The sequence below is a fragment of the Neolamprologus multifasciatus genome, chromosome 12, assembly GCF_963576455.1.
Source record: "Neolamprologus multifasciatus chromosome 12, fNeoMul1.2, whole genome shotgun sequence".
Classification (NCBI taxonomy): domain Eukaryota; kingdom Metazoa; phylum Chordata; class Actinopteri; order Cichliformes; family Cichlidae; genus Neolamprologus; species Neolamprologus multifasciatus.
In genome coordinates, this window is record NC_140450.1 from 25,058,126 (window position 1) to 25,085,155 (window position 27,030).

The 27,030-nt window shown below is 41.4% G+C and overlaps 1 protein-coding gene across 1 annotated transcript; it reads left to right on the forward strand.

The window, feature by feature from the left end:
* The first annotated feature begins 173 nt into the window (after positions 1–173).
* grk5l (G protein-coupled receptor kinase 5 like) lies at positions 174–27,030 on the forward strand. The gene is made up of 16 exons (XM_085179132.1): positions 174–657; positions 16,969–17,064; positions 17,186–17,298; positions 22,277–22,354; positions 22,582–22,679; positions 22,829–22,921; positions 24,452–24,515; positions 24,609–24,749; positions 24,829–25,019; positions 25,178–25,215; positions 25,407–25,496; positions 25,579–25,787; positions 25,873–26,010; positions 26,284–26,421; positions 26,533–26,664; positions 26,752–27,030. Exons 1-16 carry the CDS (start codon positions 606–608, stop codon positions 26,833–26,835), a joined length of 1,755 nt encoding a protein of 584 aa, XP_085035258.1. The 5' UTR covers positions 174–605; the 3' UTR covers positions 26,836–27,030.

Here is a 27,030-nt window from a genome sequence, read left to right on the forward strand (position 1 = left end):
CAGCGAGCCAGGCAGTTGTAGTGTGCTTTTATTTTGCAGACACCGTGGCCTAACTTCTGGTAGAGGCTGACTGTGTGACGCCGCTTAACTGAGAGGCCCAGCCTATTTTGATTACGCACCAACAGGGGAGGAGGGGGCCCGCTGATGTCCTCTCTCGTGCACTCAGCCAACCCCTGCTGCTGCTGCTGCTGTTGTAAGGTAAAGCTGGCGGTATCCTAGTGTACCCTTGTTAAGGATCCGCCGCCGAAAGAACCCGGTTTGCAGACATCGGATCTTCCAGAAATAATTATTTTATGCGTCGGGGAGATTTCCTACCCAAATTACGCATGGAATGGTTTTGGGGGGATTGGAGTAGAAATGCAGCGCCGCACTTCCAGCCCACAACAAGAACCATGCCCAGCTTACACTGCAAGCAAATTTATGACATCCTGTTTTATCCTTTACGACTTTGATATGAGTGAATTTTATTTGGATAGTGACCAGGAGTGAAGAAAAAGAAACGCATCGCACAGAGCTGAAGGACGCTGTATTCGCCGCAGACGTTTGTGTGCCGAGAAACCTCTACGTTTAGGATTTTTTTCTTTTTCTCTTTTTTTTTCTTTTTGATGGAGCTGGAGAACATAGTAGCCAACACTGTACTGCTAAAAGCCAGAGAGGGTAAGTTGACACAAATAGTAAGCGGGCCTGCTTTTGTCATATTTTGAGCTGTGCAGAAAAAAAAAATAATCGTAAGGATGACGGCAGCCTGCAGACTGTGTGGCTCATTACGGCAGGTAAATCCTAAAGATGCAACAGAAAAAAAATCGGGAGGGGGGTGCTGTGCAGACAGTGCAGACAACATCAACGGAACACCGCGAACCTGCTCGTCTTGTAATCAGTGATAGACTCGAGTCAACCAAAATCCTTGCACATTTTGACAAATTGTATGCCCCCCCCCCCCCCATTATATATATATATCAATATATATATGTTGGGGGACGGGGGTGGCAGGGGAGGGAGGATGGGAGGGTGGTCTGCCTCCCACATCCGCTTTCGCTGTCTGTGCATATGAAAGCGGCTCTTTCGCAACGTTATGCATGCTGGAGCAAACACTGACACGGGGAATAACTCCTTTCTAGAGGGGGAATAAAATGAGCTTAGGCTGGCTGACATTTGAACGGTGATCCGATGACGTGACTGGTGTTGAAATCTGTGTAAAGGGCCCCTGCGGAGAGACGGACTCTGGTTATCTGTGTAGAAAGAGTCAAATGTCTGAAAAGGCCAGTTGCAGCCCGACAGCACGGTCTGAAATATGAAGGCGCACGGTGTCATTAACAGTTCATTCTGAGGAAGACAGGGTTGCGCTGAGGGCACGAGGAAGGCCTGGAGGTAAACGCCGCGCACTGTGTGATGCATTGAGCGTTTTGGTCGTTGGGATCATGTGGGCACTTTTATTTCAGGTTTGGGGCCTGTGGGAAGTTACAAAACAAAATTCATTAGGTTTCGCCTCATTAGCCAAAATTGGGGAGTGTTTTGGTTGTGCAGCTACAAACAGCAATATAAATCCTGAGAGAAATAGGCATCCTTTTCCCTTATTCAGTCTGGGTAATGTCCAGAAACTTAAATAAAATGAAAACGGATTACATTTTGTCCTGAGTGTACCTGCGTCCCTTTGGGATACCCTTTGAACCCTCCTCAGTAATCCCAAACCTGTTTTGGGAATCAGTGGGGTTTAAAAACCACCACTCACACTCATCCCACTTTATTGTCATGATTATTCTTTTTTTTTTTTTTTTTTTTTTTTTTTTTTGGAACTGGTTGCAACATTTTTCTGTCTTTCTGTAAATGCATCAAATCTTTTGCTTCAGTTTAAAATGACTCGGTGTATGTACAAGTGCAAGTGTACACAGGTCTGGTTGCAGGGAAGCTCATAGTTTGATGTGGCAAAAGCCTCTGCAGGTTTGCAAGATGACGCAGGAAAAGACTTTGGTTCTCTTGCAGCTCCTTCCACGCGTGTTACAACGTTGGCACGTTTTTAAAATAAATGGGCTTCTTGCACATAGAGCTGGAAGTGTTTCATAGGCACTAATAGAGTAATAAAATGAACCAGGATGGCGACATGCTGTCAAAATCCACACGAAGAATGCCTTCGCCCGTGGGTTGGACTGGACGTTTGTTTTATGGCAGCAGAACACGACTGGGCCGAGTGAATCAAGCTTCATGAATTAATAAGAGCAGTTAATGACCCATGACAGATCTCGCTTGTCCCAGCTGCTCCAATGGTGTGCATCTGCCCTGACTGTGTGTGCGCGTGTGTGGAGGAGAGAATAAGGCCTTATACAATTATTGGATGAGATGGATCTTTGAGTTAATAGCTGAAGCACGACTTTCTCGGCAGTTTGATCAATGCCTCTATAAATGTAGCTGTGTGGGACTGATTCAACAGTTGAATTGGAGCCGGCTGCAGTGCACACACTGAACAATTTCACAGGTTGTCGCGAGTGCATTATTGGTTGTATCCTCTAATGGTCTAAATCATTAGAGGTTTTGTATTACGTGACGCAGTGCCAAAGGCTATGCACATCCATGTCTGCTGCTGTTAATGCTGCTGCTTTCTGTGCATGCATGCATTTAAGCAAGGCACAGTACTGTACACACAGAGACTCATTTTAGATCATGCACTAGCAACAGCGAGAGAATGCGAGTGGAGCAAAGTGAACAGTGTTTTTTCCTGTTTGTTTATGTGAGCATATCTCCAGCCATGCCTGAACCGAGAGGCAAGCATCCTCTGTCTAAACTTCTCCAGCTACGGACAACAGGAAGGCCCAGTTTACACTGCAGTCTTTGGCTTGTTTATGCCAGCATCCTCACACCTCCCAGATCAGTAAAAATGTGCAAGTGGGAGAAAAGAGGAGAAATAAGAAAGCTATTGATATCCCCGGGCCAAGAGTGGCAAAACAGGCCTCGTGCCAGCCTCTTGTTGCTCTTTGACTCTTCAGTGTCAGCGATGGCTGCTCTGACGGTGCTGGTCTGGCATTTGCCGCCAAGTTTGGTGAAGGCTCATCGTCGCTTATCAGTATTCAGAGATAATTTTGAGATTAGTAATTAGCTGGAAGATTGGAAACACTTTAGAAATGGAGGATTTCTAATCAAAAGAGTGCTCCGTTTAATCACAGTAAAAAACCTAACTTGATTTCCACAAGAGGATTTTTTTTTTTCTTTTTTTAAAAGAGAGGGGCTCTGACCACATTGGACCATTTTGTTAAGTGACCGCTGTCTTACATAAAGCTCAATGGTATAATACGCTATCAGTTTGATGCAGCCCATAAGCTATTTAATCAAATTGATTGTTACATAACAAACTGAGTGGGCTACTGCCATCCGAGCTCCATCTTCCTGTAGAGCTCCTCTCCGGTCTCTGCGGAAGATACTTTATGGATGATGAGTATGCGGTGAAATGAAACACTTCGATGGTCATCTGAGTATCATCTGACAGCGACAGCACTGCTTACTGTGTCAGAGCAGCAGGGGGAAACGCTGGTGCGCTGGCCTTAAAAGCTGTGATGTCTGTGTGAGTTTGTCAGCTGAGGAAATTGGGGCTTTACAACAGATCAAAAAGAACAAAGGCACTTAGGCCTGACAGGGCTCTTTGTTTCAGTGGGATCTGTTACACTGTGGCCTTTAATGTTATACATATAGCTGACATACAGTCAGAGCGAGCGAGCAGGTATAATATCAGAACATACTGTAGATTTATGTGTGCGATAGCCGATGAGGGGTGTGGGGCAAATTCCTTTGTTTAAATGTAACCTGAACTTAGCCGCTGTGACGCGAGCAGCATCGGTGCAGTAGACCCTTTGCTTATTGTGTGTGTGTGTTCACAAGCCTCTGTCTGCCTGCCTCCCCATTCACAACTCTTGCTGGCAGCAGTCGCAGATTCCAAGCCAGGCGAGTGAACGTCATCGGTTGTTTAAGTGAATGAGAGCAGGGGAAAAACTGCATTGCTGCATCCAGATGCCTTTCTTGAATTGTGGTAACAGAGCCCGGGCATTTAGTTTGGGCGACTAGACAGAATTCCACTCCGCTGCCTGTGGGCTTTCTCATTCGAGCTACAGCGTTTTTTGAACGTTGTAGTTACATAAGTAAAACTCCCGTTATATAAAAAATAAAAGCAGCTGAGGTGCTGTGGACGACTAAAAGTGATAGAAATACAGCAGGCGAGGATTTATTATTTAATCATCACTGAACTGAATTCTCAGTAAGCCTCCTTTCTGTAGCCTCTTAATTGAACTGGTAAATGTTTTGTATTGTTATGAAGTCACCATTGGTAATAACTAAGGAACAGCTACTACGTAAACCCAGAGAAACTACAGCTGAAATATGAAGAAAAACTCATTTCTTCACCGACCCAACTGCAGTAAAAACAAGCCCCAGTTTTTTCACGACGTTACTTGACTTTTACAATAAATTCATGTGTGATCTCATGCATGCTGTGGTGCAAGTTCATGCTGGTTGCATAGAAAAGGGGACAGTCTATCACCATCTGAGACAAGACAGCGAAGTAAAACCACGGAAAACCTTTACAGTCCAGTTTCAGCTTAGTCACTAGGTAGATTGTCATCCTTTTACTGAGTTACTTTGTTGTGGTTAAATAGGCGATGGCATGTTCTATTGCAAAGGTTATGAACATAATAATAGTGCAAGCAATTGCACAGTTTTAGGTTACTGGTAACTTTTTGAAACATTACCCAAAGGAGGTGTATGTACATATGCAAACGCACGTTAAACACGGCTAGTAAGCGCTTGTCATTCTGCTGAGACGGCTTCCTCGCATAACTAAAACAGGTTATTATAGTAGTGAGAAGGCAGCCGTTGAGGGCAGCACAGGGGTGCAGTGGTTAGCAATGTCACCTCTCTCCAAGACAGTTTCTGGTTTGAAACTGTTGGCCAGCTGGGAGCTTTCCGTGTGGAGTTTACATGTTCTCCCATGTGCCTGTGTGGGTTCTCCGGGTACTCTGGCTTCCTCCCGCTGTTGAGAGACACACTTGTTAGGTTAACATGCCATTCTCAATTGGCTGCAGGTGTGGATGTGAGAGAGTGTGTTGTCGTTTGTCGGTGTTAGGCCTGTGATGGACTGGTGTGTGACTGTGGTGTACTGTGCCTCTTGCCCAGTGTCAGCTGGGATAGGCTCCAGCCCCCTCCCACGACCCTACTTTGATAAGCAGGTTAAAATAGATCGTGCTTGTGCATAAGTGAGAAGACAAACATGATTCACCTCAAATTTTCTAGATTTCACGTGTGAAAACAGCTTTACTGAGTAGATTGTGAAACAGTCCCAGGGACCTCTCACTACAACACAAAACTTCCTGAAGAGTGTTACCAGATGTGCTGATGTTATTTTTCAACCTAAGTATAAAAAAAAAGTCCCTTGTCAAAAATGTAAATGTTTGAAAGGTTTTTGTAAGGAAGTATAACCATGAAAAACAACATAACAAAAAAGCAGTTCATTGGAAAGTACTGTTTTCATTCCTAGATAGTACACAGTTAAATTTGGGTTGCACAAAATTTGGATATTTACAGCTGTAATTTGAATGGACGTCTGTCAGAGGACCTCCTTTTTTACACAGTACCTAATTATACATGACTTATTACAAAGCAAACACAGTCACAAATACATCATAGTTAAAGTTAGTAATACCTTTTCTTTTTTCTTAGTGTTTCAGCTGTACATTTACTGTATTTACCTACTGATCATCAGTGGTAATTACCCTAGAATACACTAGAATTTACCGTATAACTGCCAGTAAATAATTTGTAATCGGTGGAGTGAAAGGAAAAGGGTTATGATATTATCGGGCGATCGTGGCTCAAGAGTTGGGCGTTCGTCTTGTAATCGGAAGGTTCGAGCCCCGAACCGGCCCCGTTGTGTCCTTGGGCAAGACACTTCACCCGTTGCCTACTGGTGGTGGTCAGAGGGCCCGGTGGCGCCAGTGTCCGGAAGCCTCGCCTCTGTCAGTGCTGTGGCTACACTGTAGCTTGGCATCACCAGTGTGTGAGTGTGTGAATGTGTGTGTGTGAATGGGTGGATGATTGTGTATAGTGTAAAGCGTCCTTAGGACCAAGTAAAGCGCTACCATTATCAGCTATTTACATAATCATTTAATCTTTTGTGACATTTTTAGGCAAACACCAAAAAAATTTTTTTTTTTTTTTTTTTTTTAGATTTACTCAATTAATCTACAAAAAGAAACATAGATAGATATAGAATAGAATAGAATAGAATAGAATAGAATAGCCACTTAAGTGTCATCCAGTTTAGTGCACATCACAACGAAATTTCTGTGCATTTACTCGCCGTCAGACTGTACAATATAAATCTAAAGGTATAAAAAAGGAATCTAGGATATGTACACGTAAGAATATAAGAGACATTTGTGTGTATTCACTGCTGTTAGGAAAAATGACTATATTGCATAGTAATAATAGCAGCAGAAAAATATAGTGTAAATTACCATTCCAGGTATGAAATTGCATTGCCCTAAATATACAGTCGCTGATTATTTTGATTATTAACTCAACATGGCTGTGTCTTAAATATCTGGAAGTCTCCAAAAGTTTGTCAGAGTCCCAGATTCAGCCTGCACTAAGCTCCGATTGGAGCATATTGCGTTTGAAACCAGTCCTACACATTTTTTAGGGTTTTTTTGCTGCAGTTGTTTTCTTAAGAAGACAACTTAAAACTACATAGATTACTAGCTGATAAGAACTGATTAGTCATTGCTGCTAGGAGAGTTACAGTTAGTCTATTGTCTTTGCAAGAGATTTACAGAGGGTTGTGTGTGTGGGAGAGGAGGTTGGAGGGATGTCGGGGGTGGGTGCTTCAGCGTTCCATAGGACAGCAAACCTAAGCAAGTCCAGCTGCTGTCGTTACAACTCGCAAAATGTAGTGAAATGAGCTGCACCCTCCACTATCAAATGCACAACACTGATCTTTGTTGTTTGCACCTGCCAGCTAATGGTAATCTGAGTATGAGCACTATATTGCAGACTCTGTAGTCTCTGTTACGCACAAACTTTCTGCCCCGTTTTCATATAAACAAAAACATTTGCCTGGAGTGCTCCTCTCTTAGGACCTGTCTGAAAGGACGGAACCGAGGAATAAAACTGTCAGCTTTTATTTAGTAGAGACTCTTATTGGAGGGAAACCAGCCTCTCATTTCCTCATCGGGTCCTCCTGACAGGAAAGAAGTAAAATATTTTTTTTAAAAAGAGGACCTGAAAAGAATATATTGCGTATACATGCAGGACTGTTTATGGCGTTTTTAACAAAAGGTGATTCATTTGAATACGAGATGGATGGGACCAGACTGGCAATGCCCGACTATCCCATTGAATCCCATCATGTGTTTTCTGGAAGTGAGATCACTGCTAATGTTGTTAAAAGTATATTACAGATAGCTTGAAAAAATTCTCGGTCCCCATAAGATGGAGTCTGCTGACTAGTTATTCTTTAGTGCCGTGCCAGGCTGGGAATTGTGATTTTTTTTGAGCTCTTTGAAATCTTTTGAAAACTTTTTGTTGCCCTCCAGGTGTGCAGATTTTAACCCTTTAAAGCCTGAACCACAAAACAATTGTTTAAATTGAGTGTTAACTAAACCATATGACAATATTTTAAAAGTAATTAAATATCCATTTGCATATATGAGTCTTAATTTATATAATATTTGCTACATCCAGCATATTAATATTATTATTTTGTAATTTATTACTTTAAAATGCATTGCTCAGGTTATCCAGGTTTTTCCAAGGCGTGAAAATCACACTGATGATGTAGTCACAACAACTCACAAAACCTCATGTGTCAAATATGATACATTAGGTATTTTAAAGGAGGAATTTTTCATTTGTTTTTTTCATTTTCATTTGTCTGTAAATTCCCATACATACCCACAGTTAGATCGCTGTTAGCCTGGCAGAGCTGCTTGCATGGCATGTCTTCATTTACATTTGGGGTATTATATATGACCCTGCATGTACAGTTCACACCATTTCAATTAATATTGTTGGAACATTTTTGCTGTTTAAGTTTGTTTTTTGTCTGTAGATTCAAGGATAGGGGTTCCTTTATTGCCCTTTCATTCTATAACAGCAGTTTTGCACTGAGATTATAAAGCAAAGACGAAGCAGAGATACCCATATCTCCACCGACAACACGCCACAAGGCTCGCTGTGTTTTGAGTAGGAGTGTGACTCATTTTTTCTTGAGTAGAAAAAAATTCAGCTCTCTGGCTCCTACTATCTCTATTGTTATTGCTGCCTCTACCCACACATACAGTATACGTAACTCAGCTGGATGCAACAAGTTCACGCCTGTTCTCCAGGGGTTGTCGAGTGGAATTCTGGGAAATACAGGAGATGATTTTCTAAAGTAAAAGTAGGCTCGGTAAGCCGAGTGAAAGTGGATGGAGGAAAAATGTGAATTTTAAGCGCTTGTCATTAAAGTACTCCAGGAATGCAGTCAGAAGCCTCTCAGACACACAGGTGATTACTTAAGTACTGTTTCATCGTGTCTGCATGTGCTTCCTGCGCTCTGCACTGCTGCCATATTGCTTTAATGGAACAGCTGATGAATTTTTGATGTGCATTAATCCAATAATCTATACAGTAACTTCTGAAACTTTCTCTCTGATATCTCCTGCTGGATGAAGAGCTAAATGCCAGACTGTATACGTCAATGCAAACACACTCAGAACCTACATGATGTTAAATGAGGCTGTTTATTTCCTTAAATGTCAGGACAATTAAACATAAAGAAGAAATGAGGGATCTTTTATGTTTGAGGAAATACACAACTGTAAAAAAGTGCTGATCCAGCCTTCGGATCCAAAAAAAAAAACTCGGAAAAAAGGCACAGGGATTCATTAAAACATGTTTTTTGATGATGTTGAGGTCTGGGCTCTGTGGAGGATCATGACTGATCCATGTTTTTACTGCATTGGCAGCATGTTTGAAATTATTGACATGCTGAAGCTGTTGTCAATCAGATGCTTTCCAGATGGGAGTGCATGATGGATCAAAATCTAACAGTACTCTTCTACATTCGTAATTTAATCAATTTTGACAAAATCTCCAAATGCAACTCCAAACCATGACAGAGCCTCCACTGTGTTTTACAGATGGCTGCAAAGACTCACTGAGCAATGTCTCTGAACAGTGAACATCAGATGGATTTGTGCTAACACTTCTTTCTTGACTTGTCCAGTTTCTTTATAATTTTTAAGGACACACGGCACACCATGCCAGGTTTTCCACTAGTAGCCTTTTAGGAATCAGTTTGTTGGTGTCAAAATAGTATTTTGGCATTTTTCCCAGATTAAATTAAAGACATGGGAGCAAATGATGTGTGTTTAGGCTGCTAGTAACAAAGTGCCTGCAATTTAAAACTTGTTCTTTGCAAAGTTTTCGGTTATGTGTGGACACAACACTGGTTCGTCCCTTGAGTTAGTTGCCTTTTTTATGCTTGAATGATTCATAGGTCAGTGGCTTAACAAACAAACAAAAATGGTCAGGTATAAGGACTGGAGTGAAAAGGCATCCAGTGTCCAATGAAAACCTGGAGAACTATTGCTCAAGACCATTTAAAAAAAAAAAAATAAAACAATCTGGCTGCTTGGCAGCAAAATATTAATATTAAGAAATGAGGTGTGGCTTTGTATTTATACATAACATATTGTTATTTATAGGAACCTATGACACGGGGATTCTTTAGAGTGCATTAGAGTAAAATCAGCTAATTTATTTGTATAATATAGTAAAAACATAAATCTTGAGTAAAGCTCCTGAGAGTTGATAAATGAGGTTGAACAAGTTCATTAAGGAGTTTGGCTCATTTAAGGCCAAAGCAGATTTTAAAGACTTTTTTTTTTTTTTTTATTCAATCGAGGCATGTTTTCGTGGCAGGACATCACAGGAGCAGGACAAGGAACAAATATCTTTATGAAGAGACTGTTTGTTTCATGCAGAAGGAAAGAAAGCACCCACCCGGTAATGTCAGTCCACAGTGCCCCATGAGTTCTATCACACTGATGAGTCGGCTCTCTGCCTTTCAAGCACTTTCCTCAGTGTTTGCTCACTTAACTGCTGATTTTCACTCTGAATAAACTAAAAATCATTCCTCGTAGAGATGTAGGACTGTATCGCGACACTGTTCACACTACCAAAACATTTATCGAGGTAAACAGATGTTATAATACCTCGTCAGAGCACAGGAGCATCCTGTTACGGCTAGCTTCATGTGGACTATGCTCTGTCCTCTTGGATCTTTATGGATGAGCAAACAGCAAGTATTACCCAGCGTGCCCTGCGCTGTGTGTGGTCCTTTGATCGGACAGCACGGTGGGTTATATAATTTCAGGGTTTTTTCGTGCTTTTTTCCCCCTCGTCACATTCCATACTTTATATATTTATAGAACAGGAAACTTGTGGCACCTGACTGTTCCCAGACAGGATATGTACCCTGCCTTCTGCTGCGCTTGTCAGATTTCTGTCCTTGCATGCAAGTTTTGACACTGAGTGTCTTCCTACACCGTGGCTGTTTTGCTCGTGAACACATGAACTTTAACAGGCGCCGCTTCTCTAGTGACAACTGCCACAGCGCCCTAGCTCTGAGGTCATGGACTGGTTTGACCACCTCAGTTTGTATTAACACATTGCTGCTGCCCTTGGGCTGGTCTCTATTAATAGCAGTAATGTTTACAAGGACATAAAGACGGGGAAATGGGCAGTGTTGTGTGTGTGTTTTTTCCCCTCAACTCTTTGTGCAAAAGTAGCTGTTGGCAAAAGGTTAAACCTGGAATTTATGTCTCAATCTTAAACGTGTGTCGAATGCAGCTACTTCCTTAGGTCAAGCTAGATTTGGTTGTTGTTTTCAGCACACAGCTCGCTAGGTTGTTGGGACACAGCTGAATAGAACGCCAATACTGTTGCTGATAAGATCTCTGTTTTATTGTCTATGACTGATTTTGAGTTTATGACCCCTCATTAAGCGGTTCAACATGTGACCCTCACAGCAGCCAAAAGAAGCCGAGTGTGTTGCCAGGTAAAAAGGTGCGCGTCATCAATGTTTGCTTCAAGCATTTCAGCAGATGTTACAGGCAGACCATCCAGTTGTTATTATTGTGATATATGTGGACACGGGAGCTCATTTAGGATGGTAATAAGAACAGAGGCACATGACATCATGGTGGAACAGACCAACAAAGACCGTCTTCCTGCTATAGTCCACCCCTGCTGCTCAGGTCTGGGCAGTGTTTCCCCTGCCTTCCTGTGGCATACACACACACACACACACACACGCACTTTTAATATGTGGATTAAATCTTCAATAATGAGTCTTTCACATCTTGTTTTGGTTTGCTTTCAGTGCTGCTGGCTGACCTGATAGGCATGTGCATGCATATATGCTTATATTTTTAATAAACTGGTATGCAGTGTAGTACCTTAAATCTTTATTTACGTCTACATTCCTGTTTATACTGCATATATAGGAGCAACATTCACACATGGCTCGATGCACCCCCCCCCCCCCCCCCCCCCCCCCCCCCAAAAAAAAAAAAGCAGTGTGCCAAGGTATGATTTTCTCTTTGCTCCTCTTCTGTCTTTGCAGCAGATGGATATGTAGTACAATTTAATCACATTTCCCGTGATAAAGCAAACCCGTACATTGCTACGAATCGAAGAAGCACAAAGAGGATGTTTTGCAAATGCAAAGCTCCCGTCTTCCTTCGATAATATGCTTGCTGGGTGTTTACCACTTGTGTTTTGTATACACAAGACCACTGGCCCTTACCTGGAGCTCTCATGCAAATAAATCCCGATCACCAAACGGTTGGATGTGCCCGGAGGGATGGACCGAGGGGAACAAAGGCATTTGCATCATAGTCTGGTACTGGTCGGCCACAATGTATTTGTAACTCGCTGACCACCACAGTATGACTCAACCGCGAGGCCGACATTTAACAGATCAGACAAAGGAGGTGATGTGGGAATAAGCGAGAGTTAGATAATCAGAAAGGGATAGTGAGTTGTTTGTGAACAAAGAGGGTCAGTGCAGCCAGGAGATGAGAGTGAAGAGTCACTGAAACCTACTCAAATCTTGCACACTTTTTTACACAGTGTAGGTGTAGAAAATAGCACATATTCAGAGCGCTCGGCTCTGCTCACGCTCGTGCTCTTAACATCACATTCTGTTGCAGATGTTATTGCATATATGCCAGATGCACAGTGTGACAGTCAGGATGTGGTTTCAGCTGGTTGTCCACAGCACATCTAACTTCATGTTTGGAGTGAGATTGTAAGTGGAGGTGTTCGAGACCTCAGAGATGATGTGTGTGCACGTGTGTGTGTGTCAGGCACTAGATGTTAATGGCTTGGGTTCTTTTGAGTGTCAGCACTTTGTGCGTATAACCTCAAATCTAAGCAGGGTTGTTTTCGAAGGTGTGGATGGATGGGGCCTGCAGGATTGCCACGAGTTGATTAAATTGAGCATGAGGATAACACTAGAGAGAGGTCACAGTAGTGACATTGTGCGTGCACGTGCACACACACACACACACACACACACACAGATGTTTGGGATTCGGGTAACCCCCTGGTGTTACGCCAGACGGTTGACGTTTCGTCTCTGACCTTCGTTTTGCTTTACTTGACATGCCTTGATGATGTCAGAGCTCCTAAGCATGAGCATAAATAAAGGGTGGCGACCACACTGCCCACATGGAACAAATTAGACTGACAAGTTCCTGTGTGCAGCAAATCCACGCCACAGCACATATTTCAGCTCGTGTGTAAGTGACAGACCACATAAGAGTGAGAACGCTTTAATAGTGAAAGAAATAAACAGACGGCCGAGAACAAGATGGTTTATGGAGGATATTTACGAGCATATTCATACTTTTAAGAGCCAAGTTTTGTTAAACAGGAACCTAGAGTTACAAATCTGGACGTAAAACGAAACATGTGAATGTTTTTGTCTTCTTCAAAACATGATTTCAAAAAGTTAGCACTTGCTTTCATCTTTGTATATCTAATACTGTTGTAAACCTTCCTCAAATCCTGCCAGAACATTTCGTAAAGCCGTGTAACAGCAACGTGTCAGACAATTTTTTAACCTCTGTTAGGCTGTGCTTTCTTGAGCCCACAGACAAAAGAGGCCAAAGGGCACTAAGGCTAAACAGAACTTTATTTGTTGTTGTTACATTCAGATGAGGAATAATTGATTCGTTATGTTTGCATGTTTGTGGGAGTGTTTCGGTGTGCTCTGTATTCTGGTCTTTGCACCACACGGGCCTCGAATGTTACAGTGGGACGAATTATAAATATGCTTTCGAGCAGCTTTATTTGCAGTGATGAATGAGAGAAATCGAGGGGTTATAAAAATAACATAAACAGCATGACAAGAGACCACACGTAGAAAAGCCCAAAAGGGAGGCAAACCACTAATCTATAGCACTGTTCTATTTTTATGGCCAAGGAGCTGTAGACGTCCTTAAAAAAAAGTCCTAAAACAAAAGGGGGTTGATAGACTTGAAACAGCAAATGAGGTCAGTGATTGGCTGGCAGCAAACTTGGTGACAGTGATGTGATGATGACAGGAAATCTTCAGCAGTGTGTCAGAAGGGAAAAAGATACTGGATCACAGGGAAGCAGCAGAAGAGCAGAAGGTGATGCCAGGAGTTCCAAAAAGCAGGAAAGGGGGGGAGGCGGGGAGGGAGAGAGAATGAAAAATAAATAGGCTTGGAGAGCAATGAGAGGCAAAGAAAACAGGACACAGAAAGAAAAAGAAGGAACTGCATTATTTGTGGTTGTCTCAGCATTGTGTAGAAGTTGAATGCCTGGGTGGAGCACCCATGTTTGGTACAATTATTTGACATGGCGTTGACCCTTCACAGGAAATTTATGCCATTTGGTTGGACACTTGTATCCACAAATGCCTCACACTAGCACAAGTGCATACATTTTTAGCATGGCGTCCCTCCCATGGGGAATGACCTTCTTCATTCGCTGTATTCTTTTGCCTTTTTGGCAGATGTCATGTTTTTGTTAAAAGAGATTCAAAAACTGGAGCACACAGCAACGCAATGGTATTTTTGTGTGGGGAGCATAAGTTTACATACGAACTGTTTACAGAAGCGATCAAATAAGGAAGTGCGCCTGTTTATAGCATAGTTTCGTCTACAGTAATGTTAATGAGGCGCAGGTGCTCGAAGTTAATGATTGTCTTTGGGGATATTTTTATTCGGGTTATTAATACATTCGTGCTTCGTGTTTGTCTTTGGTGATACGAGTATCATTCTGAATATGTGAGCTTTGCTGACGTAGGGTCCCTTATCTTTAACACCCCTCCCCCTAAAAAGAAAAATACTGCAGTTCTAATAAGAGTCAGTACAACCCTGTAAAACGTTTTATGACTCAAATATGTAAGAAGTGGATTGAAATACTTTTGTATACTTTGCTGTGAAATCATCTGTTCAAAAATGTTATGTCAGCTTGTAATGATGGAAATGATCTCTAATTAAATCCCTTTGTGCCTGTATAATGTATGGTTATGGCTGGCTGTTGCAATGTAATCCTGAAAGTATGACACACGAGGGTCATACTTGGTAAGTGAATAATAACCATAAGTGTGTCAAATGAGGCCTTTGTACTATGTGGGCAAAATAACCCGTACCATGCAAAAGTCTTGAGCCACCCCTCATTTCTTCATATTTTGTTGTAATTTTTTAAAAAGTGGAAACTGGTCTTAAGCAATAGTTCTCCAGGCTTTCTGAAGGTCTTTCAAAGGGTTTCTTTCAACATTGGCTGCATTGTTAATCATTTTTAGTCCAGTCTTTGAGCCTGATCATTTTTCTTAAGCCACTTAACACTGACCTATGAATCATTCATGCTGTAAAATTGTACCTGTTGTCCATACACACAACAGACAATTTAGCAACGAACAAAACATCTTTGTTATCAGCAGCCTGTCACAAAAACATATAATTTGTTCCCATTTCTTTAGTTCAATATGTGAAAAGTAAGTAAATTAAGTAAATACGTTTTTTTTTAAATATTCATAGAGCACATTTTAAGATAAATATCACAAAGAGCTTCACAACAAAAAATAGTTAAAAGTTATCAAAGATTACACAGTCTGACAGGCATAAATATTTCCACCAACAAAGTGGTTCCCAAAAACCTATGAGCTCAAAACGTCATATCTCAGCATGTTGTGCAGTGTGTCCTTAAAAACCTGAGGAAACCGGACAAGTGGGGGGGGGGGGGGGGGGGGGAGTAGCAGGCCTACAGCACGTGGAGAGTATCTGAAAGTCATGTGAAAAATTTGAGTAGACCTCATACAGGACCCGAGAGATGTATCTTGTCCCTCAGTTGATCCATCTAAAGGGCAAGAAGAATGGTACGGTAATTATATGCTGTGTTTCCGTATATATTTGCAAATGTTTCAGCAGATGACTGCATCTATTTCCTGTTTTCCCAGCAAAGTGGAAAAGAACTGAGGTGTGGATTAAGACTTTTGCACACTAATATAGAGCAGAACATCCATTCTGGGTGCAGGATATTTCAGTATCGGACATTGTAGCACACTTTTATGATCTTGCAGAGAGAGTGACAAAAACATGAATGAATGTATTCATGTATAAGATAATGTATTTGCTGTTAGATTAAATATTACATATAGTAAATATAGAGTAAACATTTCCTTAGTCAGTGATGTATGTATATATGTATGTTCTGTCTATACCAACATTCATGTGTAACGTAATTCAGCAGTCAGCACTAAGTCTGCTATGGTTCACTTGCTTGACCGTTGGCTTACTTTATCTTAGTCAGTTTATGGCTTTCTGGGGAAGAAAGTATCCCAGCTATGGTCTAATATCACACCAAAACATGCTAATTTGAGACTAATCTTCACCTTGTTGAGTGCAATTTAATTTTCTTCGCAAGTAAATCATATAATATTACAAAGGCAAAAGTGAGACGCAGAACAGACTGCAGAGCAGGAGGAAAGGATGAGACAGTAATGCAGCAGGATTGATGGGAAAACTGCTAAAAGCTTTCACTCAGAGCCTCCACAATGACGTAGGGCCTCTCGCATTCCTGGGTTATTACTTAAAGATGTCTGCTTGTCATTGCTCTCAATGCCTCTCACATTGGGTGAGCTGCTTGCAGCAAATTTCCACTGCACAGAGTGGTTAAAGGAAATCCCTGTCATTTCATTAGAGCAGTCGTAACATATTAAGAAAAAATAACTTTGAGACGAACATGGTGTAAGGGCAAAGCGGGCTGCGGTAGAAGTACGAGGTTAAAAGTTGCATTTAATCGCATCTGGTGGATACTGTGAGAAAACGCCAAAGGTGATTTAGACATGGCTTTGATGAATAATGGGAAAGCGGTGAAAGTTAAGAGGCAAAATAATCAGCTCCGTTGATGACTGCACAGTAAAATTTCTTCAGAAATCTAAGTAGGCGATGTAGATCTAAGTGGTTTTTGTTCGTGATGGTGTTACGTAGCTGCAGGAAGCTGATGCATCATTATTCAGTGCAGTGGAATCCAGTCTGGGTTCTGATGGGAACTGAGCCGGTCAGAATGGGCTTTCTGTCTGTGTGGACACAAAAACACACACACTCATATTAAACACACACTCACACACTGTTCCACTTCCAGCGAAGCCACTCACATAAAAAGTGAGCAAGAAAGTCAGTGGAGAGAGGAGAGCGTTACCGAGGAAGTGAGACGTAATCTATGAATTATATATACACGCTGAGACTATGATTTCATTCAGGGGAGAGCCCACACACAACCCCCCCTCTTCCCCCTCTCTTTTAGCCATTGGGCCTTCATTTTCTCCTCACTGACGAAAATAAATGTGGACAACTTTATTAATTTCTTTCAGTTGAACATTTTTAACTCTTGTTTTACTTGTCACCACAGGTGGAGGAGGGAAAAGGAAAGGAAGGAGCAAAAAATGGAAGGAGATCCTTCGTTTTCCCCATATAAGCCAGTGTACTGAACTGGGAAACAGCATCGGTACGTGTTTGTGTACTTCCTTCATCTAAAGAGAGTGTGTTTGACTGTTTGTTGGCAAGGCTGAGATTTAAAGTCTGTGTTCATTTTATGCTTTTTTTGTTTGTTTGTTTTTCTTTTGCAGACAGGGAATATTTCAGCATCTGTGAGAAACAGCCTATCGGACGACTTCTCTTCCGTCTTTTCTGCGAGACCAGACCGAAACTCCAACAATGCATCCAGCTGTTGGATGCGATGGTAAACATGCACGCATACACGACTTACATCGACCTCTTTTTTATATTTGCATTAAAAATATCATATTTTTTTAAACTAAGGAATAGAAAAGTCAACCATCAACTCCTTGTGACAGATCACACCAACCCTCAACCAGTGATTGTAACTGAACCTGATCGCAACAGGATTTCGGTGTGACATGTACTTTTGTTGTTTTTGTCATCTTACCGCTGCACAGAGTGTCTTTGAAACACAATTTAAAGCTTTGACTTACACATCCAGTGTCATTGCATTAATACAATTGAATTCCAACACTAGGATCCCACCTAGAAATTAATTTTTTTTATACCCTTTTTTAAAATGTTAAGCATTAATACTGATAAACTCCACACAGAAAGGCTCCAGCTAGTTGGCAGGTTTGAACCCACAAGCACCTTGCTCATGTAGCAGCAGTGCTTCCCCAGATCATAACACTGCTCCCCACAGGGTAGTATGGTAGGCACTAGGCATTATGGGTTCATCTCATCGTGATTTGCCCATCACATTGAATCATTCATCAGACCGTGTGACCTTTTTCTGTTACTCCGATCTTTCTGTCTATTTAGCCTCACTCATAAGTGGTTTTCTTTAGGCTACACAGTTGTTTAGTTCCAGTCCCTTGAGTTCAGTGAGCTTTTGGAAATACTTTTACTTTCACAGTCAGAAATAGCTGGGATTTTTGCTTTTGATTTGTTGTCATTTTATTTCACCAAAATTGTCATGATTTTTTTTTCCCACCACATTTGTTTCTATGAGATGATGGTTCACCAAGTTTTAATGAAACATATTAAAACAGTTTTAGTAGTTACAGTTGTTAGTTGTTTTCTTTGCTAGATGCAGGCCAATAATTTAGCTCTTCTGAGACAGTGTAACGTCTTTACCACGACCATGGAATACCATGTCTTCCAACAAGGCTGTTTAAGGAATGAGAAGCTACTCACTACAGCAGCAGTTAGAGTTAGGGTTAAACAGCCTGTAGCCAGCTGAAACACATTGGACAACTAGGGCTCTTACTTATTTGCCTAGTTAAATCCAAGTTTTGTTTGGTTGTTTTTTTCCCAGGCAGAAGCACGCATTATGACGCCTACAGAGGATGTTAATAATGATTTTGTTGTTGGAGTTTTCTAGGAGTGGAGTGCTTACTAGAGGGATTCTCAAACAGGAAGTTTTAAACTTTTCAAAAGTGTTAATTTGCACAGAACTGAATAAACAGCATAATGTAAAATGTTAGTGCGCTACGTTATTTCATGAAATTACATTTGAATAATCCACTCTGGCCCTCAAAAGTCAGTCTTGTGGAAGCTCATATTAGACTAGAATAAGAAAAGTGTCTCTGCATTTCAGATCATTTTAGATTTGACAAACTAATCAGTCACATCCTTTTCATGGGTAAAGGTAAAACAAAGTTATCAGAAACATAAACTACAAATGCACGGATTGCAATATCGTGAACAAAGTGTGAAGAAATCATTGAACTTTACAATATAACCCAATCCACGGTCAGCTGCAGGATCATCTTTAACTGAAACAACTGTGTAAAGTGCTCTGCTACTGGACAGATGTACAAATAAACAAAAATCAGATGTTGTACATCCACCTTTACCTGATATATTTTACCTTACCAAACAAAAGCAGGTGTAACAAAACCAATGTCAGTTGCTTATATAATTCTCCAGTGTGTTTTTAACTTCTCCAAATAACAGGAGAATGACCTTTTTCCCTTTTTCACTTGTCTCTATAATCTTCCCAGTAACTTCTTTAATCTTTTGCTCATGCTGAGGCTGCTAGCTTGTGGCTAGCTTTGAGCTCTGGATTGCTGGATAGCCATTTTTATTTTGTTAGCTTCTTTAAAATGTCCAAGCTCAGCTGGGTAAGTTTCTGTTAAGGTTTGTTAGAATTTTGTTGTGGTCCTCCTGCAGTTTACTTTGGCTAATTCTTTATAACCGCTCACAGGAAGTGGAGCTTTCACGCTAACGACATGCAGCTAACAATGTGTACCTGACTATTTGCCTGCAACCCTGTCCACATGCTGTGTATCACTGGACATGGTCAGGAATGCTGGAAAATGGCCGATTCCGCTCTCTTCCTAGAAGATCTTTATTAAACATGAAAGGATTTCAAAGGCATTATATTACATCTACTTTATAGGTGACGTTTTGAGAGAAGTAGTTTGCACTTCGACTTTATATCATCTTGTAATGACGATTTGCGCTTACTCGTCCTCTTGTTTAAAAAATGAAGTAAATAATCACCTATAATTTTGAATTCATCTTTTAGCCCAAAAAATCAATGGTTATTTCTGGTCGCCACCCTTTATTTAATTCTTTTGCATGGAATTAAAGGCTCATCTAAAAAAAAGACTAAAAATGTTAAGTTGTACGGTTCCCTTTTATTGTAACCTGCGTGTGATCAATTATGTAATGGACAGCATGTTCTCGGATGCGAGAATCTGGAGTAAAAAAAATTGTGTTTATTGCTGGATAAATGCAGTCCTGGAAACACACTCATCAACTTTTTTAGTGTACTCACTCTGATTAGAGCGCAGGCTGCAAAAACGCCGGTGTTGCTGGGTCACACAGCAAGAGGACACAATTAAATGGAGTAGTGATTATTCAACCATCCACATCCCCAATCTATCCAGCTTTTCGCCTCCTACCACCCCATGTCCACGTCTAGACAAAATACCTCCCACATGACACATTTAAGTCGTTATCTATCTATGCCCAGAATATCTTAGCGGACATGTGACGGGCAGAAAGGACGCATTGTTTCCCTCGCCAGCCCCTTCCAGTCCCAGCGCACCCCCGTCTCTCCACTTTTCTGCCCACTTTTAACCGACCAGCCCTAAAAGTGACCATTACCCTCTCCATGCCACCCCCACTCTGTGTAGGGGGAAAGCACTTACACTCAAGCCAAGCACGTGTTGGAGCTAATTCTACAGTCCATGTGACAAACTCAGCTTTATGAACCCCATTTGACAATTACTCAGGTCTGAGGGTGTTTACAACCAGGCAGGTGGTTGTATTACAAGTGATTAAACAACATTGCAGTCCATTGCTGGTATGAGGTTTACTAGACAGTGTTATTGTGTAATCTAGTGTGCAGTAATTAGTGTGATCTACAATTTACAGTAATTGTTGTTCTTTTATGTATGCAGGTTTTTTTTTAAACGTGTAAGCCATGTGAAAGTATGAGCACAGCGGTTCAAAAGGAGGAGGGAGTGTTTGTACATGTGTTTTTTCGGTGTGTGCAACTTAAGTGGTTCCAATGGTTCCTCTTACATCATGAGAAGGTGTTTGTATGTGTTGGATCTACTCTGCTTCCAAAAGGCTAAAGAGGCGTCTTCTTTCCCCTTTGGCTGAACCCCCCTCCCCCCTTTTCTTGCTCCTCCAGTCAGACAGCTCATTTACTGTGTGTGTGTCTTTCTCTGAAACCTCTGATAACAAAGCCTCAGTTAATCAACACTTGGCAGCAATCACAGCGCGCTCTCTCGTTCTCTGTGACTTTTAGTCATAATCTTACATGTTTACGTACAGTGTTGGCTTCTTCGTGTTTCATTCTGTAGTGTCTGTGATGCTGTGGTTTTTTAAAGCCAGTTTAAGCTCATGTGTGCTTCCGCGGTGCATATCATATATACGTTGATGTGTGTTGTAGTGGAAAGCTGGTGACGCTGGTGTGACACACTGTGACACTGCAGGACCTCAAGGAATCCCACCGTGTTTACTGTGTGGTTGCCAGGCAACACAGGGCCATGTTGGAAAAAGCCCACTAATAGAAACAGCCATGCCAGCGTGCCGCATGGATGCCATGTTGCCCTCCCCCTCCCGCTTTTGAGAGGTTAAAAGTGCCGGCTTCCAAATGCGTCAGCGAGCTTTTCATGTCACTGCCCCTGCGAGAAGTCCAGTGTGTCCGCCGCGTAACGACCCAACCTGTTAGTGTCATCAGCTGCATGTGTGCAAACACGGAGCCAAGAGCAGCATATGTTTATGTGAGAGTGACAGTGAAACACAGATATACAGAGAGTGAGAGGTGTGTGTTTCTGTAACCGCACAGCAGCTGTTTCGTCTTTCAAAGGAAAAAAGCAGGAAGAATTCGAGAGACATTTGGTTTTTTGGGGGGGCTTCATCCAGTTTGAATGCCTTCTAGTCCGAGTTCTAAATCATCGTCAGTGTAATTTAAAAGGATTTTAGTAACATGTCATTTATCACAGCTGACTTTCTCTGGTTGAAAGATTATAAAACACTTTAGTTGTGTTTAGTTTTTCTATTATCATCATTTCCTCCTGCACTTGTTTGAGGGGAAATTTATTTCCTTGTTTTAAACAAATCTCCTGCGCAGATTATAGATCTCGTCGATGTAAATTGGGGATTTGGGATGCTTGAGATAAAAACCGATTTGACTTGGCTTGACTGGGAGGGAGAAGTTATTATTTTCATTCCAATAAATTCTGTTATTCAACAACTGCAAAAGAATAATGGGTGTCCACTGAGACTTTGTGGTTAATAAAACATGTAGTCATGGTTTGCCGCTAGAGAAAGTCAACAATCAAGCTGTTACAAATGTCAGTGAAGTAATTAATAAAAGGTCAGATTGAAAGACAGTTTCACAACACCCCATCCAATAAATCATTGCATTACTAAATGCTGTCTGTTGTTGTAGATTTGAGATCTATAGAAGTCTAAAGAAACGTTTCACAACTTCACAACAAACTAAAGATCATATTTTACATCTGAACTTTGAAATTAGCCAATAATGGATCAAGTGATGTAAATGCCACTGTTTATAGTCTATAAAATGTTCATTACATAAGTTGCCTTGTTTGAAATTGGCACTGATAAATAACTACTTGACTGCAGACGATCAAGTGCACGTTAATACTTTTTGTCACATCTATAAAAGTATGTAACACAAATCTATAACAGGAGTTTTGTTAACAACACTGAGTTGTTCTCTTGTTTAGGAAGACTATGAGGTAACACCTGATGAAAAAAGAAAAAGCAGAGGGTGCCAGATCATCAAGGCCTTTCTATCAGAAAATGTAAGTTTTCTCATTTGATGCTTTTTAAAATTTTTCGAGCCTTCTTTTTTTCACGCCAAGATGCCTGCATGGGTTTAGTAATCAAGTGTACGCATTAAAAAGTCAATGTATTGTTACTTCATCGTCAATTAGATCAGGCGTTTATGTTATCTCTTTAATTTGTAGTGTGTGTAATAAAGAGTGACACATTCCTGTATGTGTGCTACTGTTTACATGTGTTGATGTAGTCACCTCAGCGTGTAGACATAGCGGAGGTTTTTGCAGACCAGTGCAGAGAGAACCTCGAGCTGAGTCCATGTAAGGAGATCTTCAGCAACTGCCGCAAGTGAGTTCCTCATTCATTCACGCTCACCTGTTTGCAGGACTCTCTCTAATTTGTCTCTGCCTTGTCTCTGCATTTTCATCCCACAACGTGCGTTTTGGTAACTGATTTTTTTATTTTTTTATTTTTTTATTTTTTTTGCGCTGCACCAGGGCTGTCCATGACTACCTGAGTGGAGCTCCGTTTGCAGACTACCAGAACAGCATGTACTTTGACCGCTTTCTACAGTGGAAGATGCTGGAGAGGTTGGCTGGGTTTTGTTTGCTTATATCCATTTATGACCATTTCTGAATGCAGACATTTATAAAATGTAATTTAGTAGTTGTAGTCAGGGATATGAATGTGGGGAATAATCAGTAATCAGGATAATATGGATTACACATCATTTATTTGTAAAATGACTAGTAAAGATCACTGTCCTATAAATACAGCAAGGTTAAAATTAAAGTCGAGATAAAAGTTTATGTGTATAACGGTAAATAAGCTCACATTCATTCAGTGCTTCTTTTGTCTGATTATTTTTGGCGTGGAGTTTGACAGTTTTAAAACAAAAATTAGCCGCTGTCTGTTCTCCAGATCACGTTGCGGTAAAGATTCAGTGAGTCAAAGAAACAACCTAAAAAGAGACAAACATAGACTCCAGCGACAGGTAAATAAGAAAAACCCAACATAAGTAAAGTCCGGATTATGCAAAGTCTGTATTGACTATAACTGTGATATTTGCAAACGAAATATCACTATTATGTTAGTAAAGGACATTTGATAGTCTGGGAAATAATCAAATCCCAGCAAATCCCATGAATCCATAATTTATTCACAATAGAACACAGAAATTATATCAAATAATGAAAAACTCTAACTGAATGTAACTGAAAATTATTGGCTCCTTTTGATGTTGATATAGTTGGGACAGGGCCGTGTTCACCACTGTGTAGCACCCCGTCTTCTTTTAACAACAGCCTGTAAACGTTCAGGAGTTGAGGAGAGCAGCTGCTGGACTTTTTAGAGAGGAATATTGTCTGATGAGGGAACAGCATCATCAAAAAAACGAACCTCTGCCTATCTATACTTACTGAGAAACTGATGCTCTTTTTATACCCAATCATATTACTGGCCTGTTGCCACGTCACCTGATTAGTTGCAAAATGACGTGTTGCTGCAGTAAAATTGAAAACGAGCTCCATTTTTTCTCCATTTTAACCATCAAGTAGGTTTTCTGTGTTCTGTTGTGAATAAAATATGGCTTTATCCGAATTCCAAATGGCGGCATTCTGTTTTTATTTACATTTTGCACAAAATCCCAACCTTTTGGGTTTTGGGGTTGTTATTTTTTTTCTTTAAAGTCATTTCACAATGAATAAAATGAGACATGAATTGAATACAATGATATTGCAATAATATTATATCTAGAACTTTCTGTGATAATCATGAAATGAACGTCAGATGTCATGACAGCCCCAACAACCATAATTTAAAAAGTTAAGAAGGTATAATTTTCCAGATAAGAAATGACTTGGATAGAATTACACCTCATTCTAAACAGTATAATATTTTATGCAGATGGCATGTAAATAAACAGCAGTTGGAAGTAAACAGCGGGCTTTCAGAGCAGCCTTGATTGTATCCGTGTCTGGAAAGTGAAATTATGTACAAGAGGTTCCATCATCTATACAGGAAAGAGACTCAGGATGGTATTGAGTTCTGCACATAATGCCTGTCTTAATCAATACTATGAACATCTGTTAATGGGTTTTGCTGTGCCTGTGTTTTTCCAGGCAACCAATCACTAAGGACACGTTCAGACAGTACCGAGTGCTGGGAAAGGGGGGATTTGGAGAGGTGAGAGACCCGGAGATAAATTTTGATGTTGACATTAAAAGTATTGCCATTTCACAGTGAAATGTGAGATAACACGGTGTCTTTAATCCTCAGGTATGTGCCTGCCAGGTTCGAGCAACGGGGAAGATGTACGCCTGCAAGAAGCTTGAGAAGAAGAGGATAAAGAAGAGGAAAGGAGAGTCCATGGCTCTCAACGAGAAGCAGATTTTAGAGAAAGTCAACAGTAGATTTGTCGTAAGTAGAAAATTAAGAGGAATAAAGTGCAGCATTGATGCCTTGCGGCTTCTGCATGAGCGTTCTTGTCTTCAACCAGGTGAGCTTAGCGTACGCGTACGAGACCAAAGACGCCCTGTGTCTGGTGCTGACCATCATGAATGGCGGCGACCTGAAGTTTCACATCTACAACATGGGCACGCCTGGCTTCGACAAAGACAGGGTCCAGTTTTACGCTGCTCAAATCTGCTGCGGTCTCGAACATTTGCACAGGGAATCGATCGTCTACAGGTAAATTTCACACAGTCTTAAATGCATTTTAAGGTGTAATTCAGTCAGAGGAGAAAAGCCTTTGAATGTTAATGTTTTTTAAAAAAATTTGTTTAATAATGTGTGTTGTGAACTGATACTTTATGCTTTAACACACTTGCATGCTGTGTCATCTTCAGGGATTTGAAACCTGAGAATATCCTATTAGATGACAACGGTGAGTCTTGAAGTTTCAGCAGTTCTTATTCGTAAATATTGCGATGCAGCATTTTGCATGTTAAATTGCACATTTGCCTTATGATAAATTACAGCCAGCTAGTTTTGCACAAAGATCCTGTCAGTAACATGTGGATAACACCAGCAGTTCTACCTTACCTCACCTCACCTCACTAACACTCTGTGTTGCAGGACACATTCGCATTTCTGACTTGGGGCTGGCTATCAAAGTGCCTGATGGAGAACTCATTAGAGGCAGAGTGGGGACAGTAGGCTACATGGGTAAGAAGCACTGTAGTCAACATTTTGAAAGGAGAAGGGTAAAATGTGCAAGTTTCATTAAGTTTCTCCCTTGGGTCTACAGCTCCGGAGGTGATAAATAACGAAAAGTACGCCATGAGTCCTGACTGGTGGGGACTGGGCTGCCTCATTTACGAGATGACCGCAGGGCGATCGCCCTTCCGCGCACGCAAAGAGCGAGTGAAACGGGAGGAAGTGGAGAGGAGGGTGCAGGACGAAGAGGAGGAGTACAACGACAAGTTTACAGAGGACGCCAAGGCCATCTGTAGAATGGTGAGGCTTGATGGAGAGATGTTTGTATAGCGAGAGATGAATGATGAACAATTGAGTGATTCATCTCTGCTTCTACTTCACCCAGCTGCTCACCAAAGACCCTAAGCAGAGGCTGGGGTGCAAGGCGGATGGAGCAGCAGGCGTCAAGGCCCACTCGTTCTTCAAAAACATCAACTTCAAGAGGATGGAGGCTGGAATGGTGGAGCCTCCCTTTGTGCCTGATGTGAGTTGTTGATATTATTCTGCACTGGAGGTTTAAATCAAACTCACTGCTAAAACCAAGTATCCTTACTGACACTTCCTGCGTCAGTAAGGACATTTTTTTTTAAGTTTGTTATATCAGTGGAAATATTCAAAAATAGCCAGCATAAAAAATAAAATAAAAAATCAGAAACAGCAAGCAAAATTCCATGATGATAAATTATCTATTAAGATAAACTTGTGTTCTGTTTTTCCCTTCAACCCAATCTTTTTCATGGTCATTGCCCTCTCTCAGCCTCGGGCAGTGTACTGTAAGGATGTTTTGGACATAGAGCAGTTCTCCACAGTCAAGGGAGTCAATTTGGACCAAACAGACAATGACTTCTACTCCAAATTCTCTACAGGCAGCGTTTCCATCCCGTGGCAGAATGAGGTAAGCGCGTTCATGTCATACGGCATTTTAAACGCTCAGTGCGTTTCTCGTAACTTGCTGGGAAAGCTCACAAGTTTTCCTCTTTCTGCTTCTTATGCTCATCTTATCCAGATGATAGAAACCGAGTGTTTCAGAGATTTGAATGTGTTTGGGCCACATGGGATGAGATCTCCAGATTTGGACTGGAACCAGCCGCCAGAGCCACCTCGACGCAGCCTGCTGGACAGGATCTTCAGGAGGCATGTAAGTGAACGGACAGGCGCATTTGGAAAGCAGGCAAAGCAAATTTCGATTAACCCACACAAATCTATCTCTCTTTTTCTGCCGCAGCACCCAGAGGTGTCCATTTCCAACAGCCGTGTGCAGTCTTCCAGCGTAAACTCTGTGGACTCCATGTCCAACTCTGCCCCCTAGTGGCATTGTGGCTGTGTGGGCGCCCCACACACACAAACACAGAACACATACACACACACACATATACCGTGCAAAGGGAAGGAGCTACCGAGGGCTTCCCTCCTGCTGACTGGTCCACTGCTGGGGCCTGAGCAGCAGCCGGAGACAGCCGGTCTAAAAAGCCTTGATGGTCAGTCCATTGGGTGGGAGGGAGGG

Coding starts and splice junctions, on each gene's coding strand:
- grk5l (XM_085179132.1), top strand. CDS start 606: ATGGAGCTGGAGAACATAGTAGCCAACACTGTACTGCTAAAAGCCAGA. Junction 22,922..24,451: donor CAGTGGAAGATGCTGGAGAG/GTTGGCTGGGTT, acceptor GTGTTTTTCCAG/GCAACCAATCACTAAGGACA. Junction 25,020..25,177: donor AGGGAATCGATCGTCTACAG/GTAAATTTCACA, acceptor TGTCATCTTCAG/GGATTTGAAACCTGAGAATA.